Source organism: Trachurus japonicus, chromosome 10 (genome assembly GCF_045865225.1).
Source record: "Trachurus japonicus isolate A0001 chromosome 10, Traja_1.0".
In the NCBI taxonomy this organism is placed as follows: domain Eukaryota; kingdom Metazoa; phylum Chordata; class Actinopteri; order Carangiformes; family Carangidae; genus Trachurus; species Trachurus japonicus.
This window is the reverse complement of record NC_140916.1, coordinates 23,780,876-23,795,336: the sequence shown is the minus strand read 5'-3', so window position 1 is coordinate 23,795,336 and position 14,461 is coordinate 23,780,876. Positions and strand designations below refer to the sequence as shown.

The 14,461-nt window shown below is 39.9% G+C and overlaps 1 protein-coding gene across 2 annotated transcripts in view; it reads right to left on the bottom strand.

The window, feature by feature from the left end:
- ctnna1 (catenin (cadherin-associated protein), alpha 1) overlaps positions 1 to 14,461 on the bottom strand; it is an 82,901-nt gene that overhangs the window by 23,134 nt on the left and 45,306 nt on the right. For both annotated transcript variants that reach the window (XM_085790205.1, XM_085790206.1), the window contains exons 10-14: positions 9,556 to 9,648; positions 8,736 to 8,892; positions 7,797 to 7,997; positions 4,973 to 5,124; positions 281 to 391 (exon numbers count right to left, since the gene is read on the bottom strand). In XM_085790205.1, the coding sequence (XP_085646331.1) occupies positions 281 to 391; positions 4,973 to 5,124; positions 7,797 to 7,997; positions 8,736 to 8,892; positions 9,556 to 9,648 (714 nt within the window). The remainder of the gene's footprint in view (positions 1 to 280; positions 392 to 4,972; positions 5,125 to 7,796; positions 7,998 to 8,735; positions 8,893 to 9,555; positions 9,649 to 14,461) is intronic.

Sequence of the window (14,461 nt, the reverse complement as noted above, 5' to 3'; positions counted from 1 at the left end):
TCAACTCAACAACTGAAGCATATGAGACAAGCTTGTAGGTCAATTTTTAACCACCTTCACGTATGTGTCTGACTCTCTCGGGCAGTAGTGAATGCAGATTTCTATATTGACATCATTCATCAAAAATCATCTTATGTGTTTTTAATCTGTTTGTGTCCTTTGCAAAAATTACCCTTTTCTCACAGGGTGCTGTGGATGCCATTTGACAACTTAACATTTTCGGTGTGTGATATCAGACTCAGAAATGTCAAAATACTACAAAAGACAATGTATAACTTACACGTGCACTCTGGCCAGCAATTAGTTGGTCATCCTCTGTCTGCACACTGGTCCTGCTGCGAACATCAAAGTCCTCAGTCTCAAAGTCAGAGTCATCCAACTCCTCTGGAGTCTGTAGGGGTACAACAGAGAAAAAGTGAGGGAGAGAGTGGACAAAGATCATAAGGGTGGGGAATAAGAACAAGAGAGGGGTAAAGTAGGAAGAATGGGTTACGAAATAAGTTTTGTACAGCGCACATGAAATAATATTGGCATACTACAGCTATTGAGCACGATTAAATAACCAACCTGCTTACTGTCAATGAGAAATGCCTTGGCGCTGCCAGCCAGGGCAGTGTCAGATAAATGTCTTCCTCCTCATAGCTTGGTACAAGAAATTGTAAACTCTAGATGAATTTGTAAATCAAGTGTAATGTGCTGCCTGTGCATTTTGAGAGGGAAAATGAAGGTACGAGCTGGTATGAAACATATTGGGAGCAAAACGCTTCAGAGTTCCATCTGTCGCTGTTGCTGTAATATGGTGGGTGACGCATGAGTTGTGTTCTCCTCAAGTGTTGCTACTTCATTTCTCTTTCTCCACCTCTTCCCTAGCACTGAATGCAGAACAAGCCACAAGCAACAATTTTTTCCATAAATATTAATATTCAAAAGAATTTCTATCGCAACAGGTCATGCCTACTGCAAAATACAATACTGACTGACAGGAAAATGTATTTGTTGGCAATACGGGCAGAGGGAAGATGATGTGGACAGATAAAGGTGCATTATCACGCCCGTGCCGCTACTTGTGCTTATCCAGCTGTCTCAATACCTCCCTTCTGTAATGGATTTGGAGCCCTCACATCTAAAAATAGCTGAAGGTCTCTGAACAACCTTACACTGCTTTATGGAATGTAGAGATGCTCTTGTTCTCAAGGGAATAGGGGTATGGTTTCAGATACAAAGCTGTAGTGACTCATAGGCATCTCTTTCAACCCAGACAATTCTGTTCAGTGGGGCAGAGATATCACCTGCTGTGGTCTATGCAACAGATAACCTGTGAATGTGGGAGGCTCAGAAGTGATAGCTCATTGTGCACACCCAATGGGAAATAAATATGAAGATGCAACAATAGCCCGCAGTTTAATAAAACAAAGGTTTTGACAAGGTAGTGGTGCTTTCATCGTTACTTAATTGCCAATAAAGTTTTTCATGTCGTGGCCAAATAGATTAGTAGATATTTACTCTGGTATTGTTCGGCATCTCAGGGCGTCCGAAAACTGTAATGTACAGTTTTACCTCTCTGGGGCACATATGACCAGATGGTAAATGATGTGTGATAGTTAATAGAAGACAGAGGCAAAGTTGAAATTCCCTTATATTCATCATGACAATGCTAGGAAGTAGACCATAGCCTTATCTAATATTTCTGTCTGCTGCTGCAGATATGAACAGGACAGTCCAACACTAAAATCCCCCATTGTTATTCTTTTGTGACATTCTGCTCATTCTGCCTCTATGAGTACAGCATTTTTTTTCTTCTTTTTTTCCTTTTTGAGGACAGAGCCGGTAAAATCACCTTGGGCTGTGACGCACTGCACAAATCATAAGGTAACGACAGCTGCCCCCTGTATCTTGCTTTCAGCGACTCCCTGACTTTGACACGGTTTGATGTCTGGCATATTCTATGATGTGGCTGTAGGTGGGGAGAGGATTTTACCCACCTGTCAAATATCCGAGGAATGTCCAACACAGACTGCATGTGCACCACTTACAGAGGTTAAAGACTTGTCTATCTTAAGTAGCCCCAACCACACACTTGTCTGTTCTGATTTAAGAGGAGGCGACTGCGCAGCGCATGCATGTGAGGGTTTATAGAAAGATGCCTAGAGAGTGTGTGCTTGTGCGGGTAAGTGTGTGTGGACATGCCCGCTAGAAAAGTTGTGTCATAGTCCTATCATGCTGATTTGCAATATTTCCTATTGCTTTGGACTTTAGGGTTGAACATGCCTAGTTTCACGTATAAACTGTGCCACTGTGGGACAGTTTAGCCAAGCAACTGGCTGTTCTGGATTGAAATTAATGGACCTGATGCATTTATCTGACCTCAATACAGACATGAGAAATTAAAGGTAGAGTCTGGAGGGTTTTGCTCAAAAATAAACGCTAGACTTGTACAAATGAAATCCAGCTTAATCATCACCTATGGGCTTCTAGTCCTGTGTGGTGGCCCCCTCCCCCCACCTGTATTTTGGTCTTTTGCTTTGTTTTGTTGTGCACGGGTCGGAGAGTCGTGTTTTCTCTCCAGCCAATGACAGATCTCAGGTGAAGTAGGAGTGCTGCTAGCCCCACTAGCTGTCCCAGATGCTAGCACTCATCCAGGAGTGAGAAAACAGGTCAACAGAGGATGCTGTCATGATGGCGCTCCACACAGCCCTCACTCACCTGGACCAGAGTAACACCTATGTGAGGATGCTATTTGTAAATTTTAGCTCAGCATTCAACACAGTCATCCCCCAAAAACTGGTCATGAAGTTGGGCAACCTGGGTTCAGGCAGTTCACTGTGTGCATGGATATGGGACTTCCTCAGGAACAGACCCCAGCACGTCAGGATGGGAGACGGCACTTCCTCTACACTCATCCTGAACGCTGGAACACCGCAGGGGTGTGTCCTCAGCCCACTCCTCTTCTCCCTCTTTACCCATGACCGTTTCCCCATCCATCCCACAAATACCTTTGTTAAGTTTGCTGTTTACCTTGTGCTTAAATGCCAATCTCCATATTTATGGAGACTTGTTTTTATACTGTTTATACTGTATTTTTATATATTGTATACTGTCCTGCAGCCATGTGGAGCTACTAAAACAAATTTTCACAGTAAATGTTGGTGAAAATGTTGATAGTGACAATAAAGGATTCTAATTCTAATTCTAGCGGCGGATGCCATCTGCCACCTCTAACACCAGCTAACTCGCTGCTAACTTCTGCTAGCAGTGGCAGCTAGCATCCCCTTCCCAGCTCACCACAGCGGCCGGCCATCCTACTCATTGCAGCGTAACACTTGAGGCTCCCATTGTTGTGGATTCCAGCGCTTCACTCAGACTGCATTTCCTCTTCTTTGCAGTCCTGACAACTGCTGCTGCTGTCAGGGGCAGGAGGCTGCACAGTTGAGCCCGGGAGGAGGGGCTCAGTTTGAATGCTTTGTTTACAAACTGCAACGAACAAACCTCCAGACTCTAACTTTAAGAGTGAGCTAAAGGAAACTGCTGTGTAGATGCTGCTAAAGATTCAGTATATATACATACACACACACACACACACACACACAGTATATCCTCAGCTGAATAATAATAACTACAAAACTTTTTTTTAAAAAGTGAATACTTCTCAAAACTGATCAAAAAATCCTGGCAGACCCCGGGGGAGATGAAAAGAAGAAAATTGATAACTGTTTTTTAAGTCATTGCTGTTTCCTGCTCTCAGTTAATGTCAGTATGGAGCTGACAAATGATAAATAAGCAAGATTTTCCATAAATCCTTTTTACCACACATGCATACCTACAACACAACCACCCACCAGGTTGTGTTCAGTCCACCCCAAAGGCCCAGCGTTTAAAGCTTAATCAATCTGAATAACAAGAGTGTAGCTGGGGTAGATGGAAATTGAATGTAGCTCTCAGGTTTGTAGTCTGACTTAAGAATGCTAATTAAAACCTCCATCTTAAATCAATTTCTTATTATAATGCAAATACTGTACAATGGTCTCTCTCTCATTTGGTTTTTGTCCATGTCTGTGCAGCATTATTAATGAGAGCCCAGGCACAGTTTGGGAGCCACCACGGTGAACACAAAATGTGCTGTCAAGACTAATGATTCCAATTCTAAAGATTAAAGTGTTGGAAAACAATGACATAATACAACCAGCTAGCACATTGTAACTCAATGTAGTAAATAAACTATTAGGTATGTTACACATAAGAGGCTGTTTAAAGAAATCATGACACTTAATATATGAGAAATTAGATTTGGCCATTTGAAATAGTTAAGTAGTTAGACTATAAAACCTTAAGTCCTATCAATTTCTCTTTACAACTGGAGTGGGTTTTGTTTTCAGCTCATTGTCAGTCAATTAGGTAACGCTTGAATGGTACCCAACTACCATCTGTCTCAGTTATAGTTCTACTCAAGCAAAGGCCATTAACCCACAGACAACTAAGGATGTTGTTACACTAGATTGCGAGTCTGGTCAATTAGGTCAGCTCTTGCCTGAGACAAGTTAATCATTGGCTTCTAGGACTGCACGCACATACCGTTTCTCACATACTATTAAAAATAGCATCTGGTGTACAGACTAATAGCCATATATTTAATTACATTACACTACAATAACCACAATGTGGAAAAAATGATTCTGTTGAAATGTTTCAAATTAATCCACATCAAATGAGTGCTGCCCATGGTTAAGGATTTGTATTCTTTTTGCAGGGTTTGTGTTGTGTTTGGGGTATGCACTGCAGCTCCTTAATGTGAACTTAAACCTTTCTATAAACTCAGAAACATCTAGAAATGAGAGGGTATTGTTAATGTGTGACATCCAAAAAAGGCATACAATACAACTCACAATGTCAAGACTTAATAAAGATGAAGGAAGAGTGAAAGGTGTTATTTAAGCTCAATAGTGATTTTAAAAAAACAAAAAACAGTGCAACTTACTCTGATCATGAGGACAGCCTTGCGAATGTCACGAATGCCATCATATACCAGCCGAGATGCGTCAATGAACTCATTCTCATCCACAGGTAGTGTGGGGTTTGCACTCAAGGCCTCTACTGCAGACTCCACTTGTTCTGTGAACCGTGGCATGACTGAAGGAAGGAGTGATGAAGGGTGGCGGGTAGAATAAAAAAAAGAAAAGAAGGAAACATCAGTAAAACTTAAAACAAAAAAACAACTGAGCAATCACACATTAGTAAAGACAGAATGGCATAAATAACAAACAATAATCACACACCTTAAGTGAGACATTGCTTATGTAACATGAATATTTAAATGGAAAATAAAAAGAGTGATTTGATTCATAAACCAACTGTCAGCAACTACCAACACAAAACCTAGTGAATGGATTTACGCATTAGAAATGTGATTAGCATTTATATCTCTTCCGGTTCAATACTATTCTCCTAACACTACAGGTCACCAAACGTAATTGATATAAACCATCAAAAACAGTCAGTCTATTCAGGAAACTGCATTTGTGATAATTATCATTATCACTGATCCCCTCAAAGATACTAGTAAGATGTCATTCTGTTTTGTTGGGGAAAAAAACATATTTCTCTGCCAATGAAAACAGTTGCCAGAAAACAGAATAATTAATTAAAAGTTTTGGACCAGAAACCGAACAGCTCACATCATTGCACCATCTTACAGAAACATAAGCTTCTGAGTTGGGAGGATATCATAAAATATAGGAACATCTGTCTGGTCTTTAAAATCCTGCATGGTTTAGCTCCTCCACCATTGAACTCATTCATAAACCAACGCAATAACACTGGTCAGATCACTAGAAGCGCCACTCGTGGTGACTTAACAGTCCCATTCAGGAAAAGTACATTTGGCCAGCTATCATTTTCTGTTAAAGCATTACAAAATTGGAACTCACTTCCCACCCATATTAAAGAAATACATACATACTGTACTTTTACATCCAAACTAAAAACATGGCTCGCTCATAATTACACCTGTACACACTAAGATATTGTGCTATTTGCGTTATGATCATGCTGCCTGTCTGTGTTCTATCTGTCTACGTGATGTCTGCATGCACCCCTGTCTGTCTGCATCCCAGAATGTGTAGTACAGTATGTGCTGATGTAGCCTATTGTGTGTGATTACTGGTATATTGCATGTGCTGCTCTTGTATGTTTCTATGTGCTGTCTTTGCATGATTGTACTGATGCCTACCTGTTCTATCCTATCCCTAGTGATTATTTTTAATCATTGTGTTGTAATATATTGTTGTTGTTGATTTTTAGGTTGCCCATTGTCATCTGGCCGGGGACTACAGCAGGATATTAGCCATGCTGGTTAAAGCTGCCCTTTTTACTGTATTTAATGCAGTTGATTAACTGGGACTGTCCATGTACAATAAAACCCTAATAATAAATAAAATAAAATAAAATAAAAAGTGCAGAGATTACATTACAACTTTGACAGATGTAATGTTGGACCATTGATCTACGTACTTACTCACTGCCGTATGTGGTTGCAGGAAAAATATGTAACAAAATGCTTGAGGGAAAAGATCCCAGATTTGGTATAACAGAATTTTCCAATAGAAAGTCCCAGCAGACATGTATTTTGCTCCACTGATGATATAATAACAGCCCCAGAGGGCTCTCCAGCACATCTCCATTAATAGTATTTCAAATTCACTACTTAGGATTCAGCTGGGCCTTCATGGGAGAGGCATGGATGTCAGGATGCAGATGTGGTAGCAGAGAGCAGCAAGAGTTAGAAAAAAACAAACAACCAACCAAAAAAACCAAAAAGCTTCTGTGTAAAAAATTATGTTAAAAAGAAATGTTAAAATGTGGTCATAGTGGGATTGTCACGGTCACAGTGATCATTCCCCTCAGCATGTTACTGATGGCATATTTAAATTCACGCATGGTTCACCATGTCAAATGTGCAGCTAATCAACTTCAGGGGCTGCAACCAAATTTCAGTCACATCATTTTTTCTGTCCTACAATCAAACTCAATATATTATACTGAGTTCATGCATATGTATTTTTCACCACTTTATTGGCAGGACAAGAAGGAGTCTGACAAAAGGTCTCAGAGCAGTTGATGTCTCTAGAGCTTCTCACCCCTGTAAACCAGAGCAGAAATCCTGCTTTCACTACAACTACAACTGAGCAGTGCCTGCTGTGCAGATTAGTAGTGTCGTGTGAGTTGGTTGGATTTCACAATGTAGCATCCATAATAAATAAGGGAATGGCTGAAAGCAGTCTTTTCCACACCAGTTATGGGTATACCTGAAAAACGTTTGCCCTTCATATTCGTACTTGAAATAACAAAGTTGAAGGTTCAAATAATTTGATTAATTTTGGGTGTTGGATGTGTTAACTTGTAAATGAATTCTGCTCTGGATCCGACTCTTTTCTACAATTCTTACTCTTTTAAACAGTGACAATAAAACGATTTGAGAGGATTTTCCTTTTTTCATTTAGCGACTTTTAGTACAGCCATTAGCGACTTTCCTTACTGAGGAGACAGCAACACTGTATGAGAGATGAAAATTTGCGCACTACTTTGAATTTTCAGGAAGAAAAGAATGTGACGGTGAAATGTAAGCTGTGCCCAGGGCAGAAACAGTTACCCACCGCTGCGGACATGATGATGTCATGGAGTAATCCAAAAGTATTGTAACTAATTAATGTAAACTGTGAGTAACAGAGTAAAGTAAGGCATTAGGCAGTTTTTAATAAGGCAGATTGCTGTTTTTTATTTACATTATTATGTTTCTGTAGTACCTGTGTCAGTCAGTAGCTTGGTAGCCTCCAAGACCTTCTCTGTGTAAACTCCAGGTTCATAGTTGTCCATTTCCGAAGTGACCACATGGACAACTCTGGCAGCTCGGCCTCGAATAGCCCCAGCTGTGCGGTCCAAACCATCAACATCTTTCTCTTGCAGAGCGATGACGCACTTATTCACATCCTCCAGGATGTGGTTCTCTGGGGACACAGAATCCTGATGCAGTTAGTGGTGTATACTTTTTATTAGATCAACACAAACATGCCATCAGCCTGCCTACACAAGGTTTATATTCAAGTTTAAGTGATATTTTCATTCCCTTCATCTATGACCACAGATTTCTTCCATGTTTGTATGTGTTAAAATGAGAAAATACATATAGTCAGGAAACCGTCAGCCCTAATTCTGTGTTTGTACAGTGCTGAAATTAAGAGGGCCGCTGGGAGGCTTAAGTGTAGGATGGGGAGGGCTGAAGACAAATTCTCAGATTGCTTATTAATGGGGAGCCTGTAAAATGCAAATGTCCACTGTGTAAATTACAGTCTGTCCTTGGCTGGAGGTGAGAGAAGTCACTCTGCTTAATGCTTAATGAGAACTCTTTAAGGGTATGCCTGACAAACCATTTGTGTGCTTTAACACACGTGACAGGATGTCAATTTCAGACGTGGTTGTGCTGATGCTTCAGTGCTTTCCTCTGTGGAACCCACTCAACCTTGGTATGTATGGCTCTCATCAGAAAAGACTAATACTACCGACCCTTTACAGCTGTTTTAACTCCTCTTAAATTATTTGTGCAAATCTCTGTTAATTCTTACCAAAAGTGATCCCCACCAATAAACTGTTGCACTTGTTCACATTGTAAAACATCACAAAACCTGATCATCCCAGCAGTACAACACATTCTTTTGTCCCTTGACATGTAAATGGACACCACTTACCAGACACACAAAGGAAGTCGTCAATGGATGTTATGTCATCAACGGCGTCAGTGAGGACACGGACCTGCTTCTCCCACTGCTCCTTGAACAAATCCATATTGTCCTGGGCCACTTTACTGTTGGGCTTGGCAGCAAGGGCTAACGCTGCATTAATCACCTGTAATCACCCAATTATAACCATTAAAGCTCCATTACAGCATAGCCCTCAGCCACAACATTTGCATAGGTTGATTGCATGAAGCCCCCCACTCTTCCACCTCGGTGTTGGGGCTGCAGCATGAAGCCAATTCATTTCTGGCAGTGATTATAGACACAGGGTGTTTTGAAGGATTGAATGAAATAAAACTAATAGCTGCTTGTTTTTGGGGAAGAAACATCTGTGGGTATCAAAGCTCAGGATGAATGGGAGTCATTAGATGAGATTAAAAAGAGCAGTGGCAGCTAAGTGGAGAGAGCTGGTGCAGCTCAGAGCTATAGATGAGAAGCTGGTAGCAAGCATGGTAAAGATATATGATAAATGGGCTCAATGGTGGACACATGGTCAACAACACTTCAGGTATTCATGTTTTGATTAATTCGCCTTGCTTTACCTGGCTTTTTCTACTCTAGTATTAATGAAATCCACAATGTAAAAGGTAAGTGTGTATTTTTGTATTGACAGTGTTACAACTGCAACTGCAGTTTTACGTATATTGTTTTTGAACTTTTATTTGTTTAGTGTGAACCCTAGCAATGGTTTGAGAAGACAATGTGGCATACTCTCAAAGAGGCACACAATCAATGAAGTGGGTAGAAGTTGAAAGTAAAACTGCATAGGTACCTGGGGGCACAGAGTTTCCAGTTGAGATGCTGCCATGCGGACCAGTTTCACCCCTTCCTCATTGTTGGAGATGGAACATGCCAGGTTGGCCACCTAAGCAGAAACAAACAAACACACAAATCTACTTTTTAGCCACATTTCAAGAAAAACAAAGAGCAATACATAGATACATAATTAAACTTAGCTAAGTTCATTATGGGAGCCTGGTTTAGAGATTCTTCTCTATCAGAAATGGAGCAGCTCTACAACATAACTAATCCCTGTGGAATACAAACCCACTGCTGAGGATTAATTTTTAAAGCTGCTAAAATGATACAATATGATGCACAGAGGGGAAGAGGCAGAAGTAGGAGGGAAAACAAAAGCTATGCTGCTGAATGAATAGATAAAATAAAAGTTTTGCATTTTTATCCCAAAGAATAATAATTTTTTTTTTTTTTAAATCCAAATGTAAATTGTATCTAGTGACTCAAGGACTCTCGGTTATTCTCGGTGACTAAATAACAAGGCTGCCAGATTGCCATTACACCCCTGGAATCAGAGAGGGAAATATTCCTGACACTTTCAAAAACCATGCAGTGGAGCGAGAGCTGGAGTGCTGAGGTAGGCAAGCCTTGCTTTGTGGCTGCCAACATTTATGGTTTGTGAGTATATTTTCATGTACTGACCAACAAATCAAGCTCTCGAACAATCATTTCTAAATATTCTTTCATCCTCCAGAATAACATTATGCATCTACTTGTATTGAGAAAAATTTAGGTCAGATACTCATGAAGATTCCCATTGGGTGGTTGGGATGTGCTGGCAACAATACTGAAACAGAATGCCTGGGATGTGAGGAACTGTGCCAAAGTAGGATTATGCAATACACAGAAAATGTGCTGAAACATAATCAATTACAAAGGCAAAAAACAACTGCTGATTCCACTATAGCAGGAATAAGGACTCAAGGGTTAAAAAAAATAGGGTCATTTTGGAAGTTGAAAACATTTAACTGTTACAATCATCTTCACAAATTCAAATCCTGGATCTGGGTCACACTGCAACATAAACAGTGATCAATATCTTATGTGTTATAGACAAATCCCTAGTTTGACCATAGCATCAAAAACTGTCAGTTATGATCATATGCTGCATTCAAGTTCTACATAGCTTGTCAGTCAGATTGGGCAACGCCAAAGCAAAACTTTCCCAAATCAAATGAAGGTTTAGTGCTGACAGCTTCATTGTTAATCTTAATAATTATAATTATTTTCATTTCAAAACAAGGTTAAATACTACTTTTTATTCAACTTGTGTGCTGCACTGATTACTCATGTTTGCCCTTCTGAACTCTGCCGAGTTCTAGGGTCTTAAGATTTAAGCTGGTACATGCTACTATAAAGGCATAGAAATGTGGGGCAAATCTATGTAAATAAGACTCTGGATCACAGAAAAAAAAGAGTTGGTTGTGGAATGCCTCACTGGCTCCAAGAGTGGCAGAGTGGATGAGTATGCCAAGGATCCTCTCCTCCTCAATTGCACAAGATTTGCTTGTAGAATTCTACAATTGTGCTGATGAGGAGCACTTACTCCAGTGTGCTGGTGATGCACTGAAACATTGATATAAACACATCCCACATCAGTATGCAAACACGTGCAGAGACCAGAGGGAGAACCTCCAGTGGCTTTGGAGGACGGGTGAGAGAGCAGGTACATCATGGCAAACTGGCACTTTGCTTTTACTCCATGGCCTTTCATATAGGGTTTTCTCTTACTCTCCCATGAAACCACTGTGACAGCAGCCATTTTACAATAAAGGGACTGGAGGAAGCCAAACAAAAAAATTCGATCCAAGAGTCAACTGACACCATCACACTTTTTTTTTTTTTTTTCAAGTATTTTGGGGGGGGCTTTTTTGCCTTTAATGTGTAAGAGAGTCAAGAGAGAGACAGCAAATGGGAGGCAGAGAGGGGGGAATGACACGCAGGATAAGACCGCTCGGCACGGGATTCGAACTGGGGTCGCCTGCAGTGAGGACTATAGCCTCAACACATGCTAAAGCTAAACACCACCCCACACCATCCCACTTTTAATTCTGCATTATATGATTTAAAGTGTCAGGGGGAGTCAGAATTTTTGAAAACAATTATCTCAAGTCTTAATACCTAGTTAAATTCCAGGGTAAAAAATATGAATAACATGCATTTCATTCAGTGACAACAAAAATGAGCAAGGACCAGCACTTACATTCATGCTACCTAGGCAGACACACAAACTTATGGCTGCCTGACATTGTACCATTTTTGTTCTAGCATCTCTTTCACTACAATTCAGTGCACACTGGCTTGGTAGAAGTGCTGTGTGCAACTATGTATAATGTATTGTATTTTATACAGATTAAAATAGATGAGATGACAGAGCTTGTTGTGATCAGAAACATGTACCACCACTGTCTCATTATTCCAAAATTATGCACCGACAGCACGTTCAATGAATCACACTGTGTTTCACATATCATGCAATATAATTTGTTTTCTTCCTCACAAGAAGACTTTAATGCTCAGAAAATGCAGGCAGAAAGCTAAGGAAGTACAGCCAGACGGGGTAGGTACCACGTCGTAAATACTTCCCCTTGCTTGCCAGAAGAGGAAGGAGGACAGGAGGAGAGGAGGGGAAAGGAGGAGACTGTGTTTTGGAGGCTAAATACTTTATGCAATGTCATGATTGTGCTAAAGAAAATTAGCGTTAAAAATGTGTTGCTGCCTTTCTTTTACCTCTCTTAGTAAAAAGGTTAGATAAAAGGTCAGTTATGCTTAAAAATATCATCATGTCATTTCTGTTTTGCCTTATTTTTAACCTTGTGCGTCTTTCATAGATGTACAGTACATATCTGCATGTATGGAAAAAAATTTTTTTATCCAGTTTAACATACAAAAAAGTACACTTCCAGATTGAAAGAAATATCTGGCACAAAAAAAATTACTTCAAATGTATTTTTGGTATATGATACGTACTATGGATTGCTGTTTACTCAGCTGCCTTTCCAGTTTACTTTCTCGCTCTGCTAACTAAGTGCTGAAATCTCCACAGCATCCTGAGCACACTGGGACCTTTAAGAAGATGGCCTTGAGGTAAAAACACTAGGCTTGGTCTATTTTTTTCTCCTGCTCTTAAGATGATGAATTTCACTGCTTAAACAGCCTACAAACATGGGAAAACCATTAACCCACAAAATTTGGCAACAAATGTCATTATCAACATTTAGTGTCATAGTTTTTTTCCCCAACGTGACTACATTTGATGAAATCTTGCAATATGGAGTCTCTCAGCCCAACTCCAAAAGAGAAACGGCCCCAGTGTCTGTCATGTAAATAATCTTGATCTAAATTGATCAGACATGAGTAGAATTGTATCACTATACAATTTCAAGCCGTTGTTTGATAGCTTTCACAAAGGCCATCAGTAAAATTGTTACGCTTCCAGTACATGAAACCTCTAATTCGGCTTCATTTAATGATATAGACACTAGGTTTCAAAGAATGATGCTCTGACAAATAAGTGTAGAGAAGGGGCCTACAAATGTGGGTCATTCATTATGTTGCTTTACAAGTGTGTGGATGTGTGTGAACTAATGGACCATTTGCCTTTGGGCAGTCTACACTTGCACAACTCATGTCATACAGAGCCTGAGATTGGTGGCACTTTTATGTTCTTACCTTGAATAGACTAATAATACATATTCAGTGTCTTATCTGATAAGTAAAAAAACATTTTGTTACTTTCTATTGTGGGCCTTGGAATACCAATCATTTACATTTGTTGTGTTTGGCCATGGCTCTTTTCTTGAGCAACTTACAATCCATTCAATACTCTCTTTGCACAATGCATTTGATGGGAAATGTCAAACATTTTCAGTCAGAGGTGAAAGCCGAGAGTCCTACTGTGACTTACCTCTTTGCTTAGCTGACTGCATTCATGTTGAATTGCTCTACATGAATATTTTCCATTAGAAATGCACCCAATTGATCTGCTGGCGATTACACAAGGCCGGTTTCCAGCATGATAGTCTATGATATGTGACTGGCCAATCAATCTCATGTCAAATTTACAATACTGGTCAAATTTACCCTCCTGTGCCACACAGTGGTTCACACCACAAACCACACACAATGGTTACAGGTACATGTGTACACACACACACACTTTTCTACAATATGTCATATGCCACAATGACTGCATTCCAGCGTCAAACCTTTGCAATTTTATCACAAACAAAAACATAATTTGGAAGTAATAAGCACTAAATCGGCTCACCTGTAACTGACAGTAGTGCATGATTGAAACTGTATTTTTTAAAACACAATGTGTTTGTCGATTTACTCATAACGTTCTCACTACACTCAACTCACACAGTCACATCCCTGCCTCAGTTTGCAACAGCAAGAATGAATCAGTGCCTGGCTGCATCTGCTCTGCCTCTACATCGCCTTTGGATGCAATCACGCCTCCTCAGGAATTCATTTAGCATCCGAGCATACCTTAACATTAATTCAGTTGTCTACATTCATGTCCTTCCTCGTGTGTGTGTGTGTTATTATTATCTTGAAATGTTATTTAAATGTGATTATGAATTCTACATACAGTCTAGTGGGGCCATAATGTGATTTGACTGTTGCCACTGAGAAAAACAAACATTTAATAAAAACATTTCAGATTCCTGGAGGGTTTTTAACCATCAGCAGTGAAAGATTTTAGTACAGTGTTTTGAGTTTTATTAATTACAACATTGTGGTAACAACTACACTAAGCCACCAAGCAGTTTTGAATGTAACCAACTATCAGAGATATGCAGGGATATTTTTTATCTATAATTATAAGGTAATATTCTAGAATCTAAAATTGTGTTAACTACTTTGCCATTTGA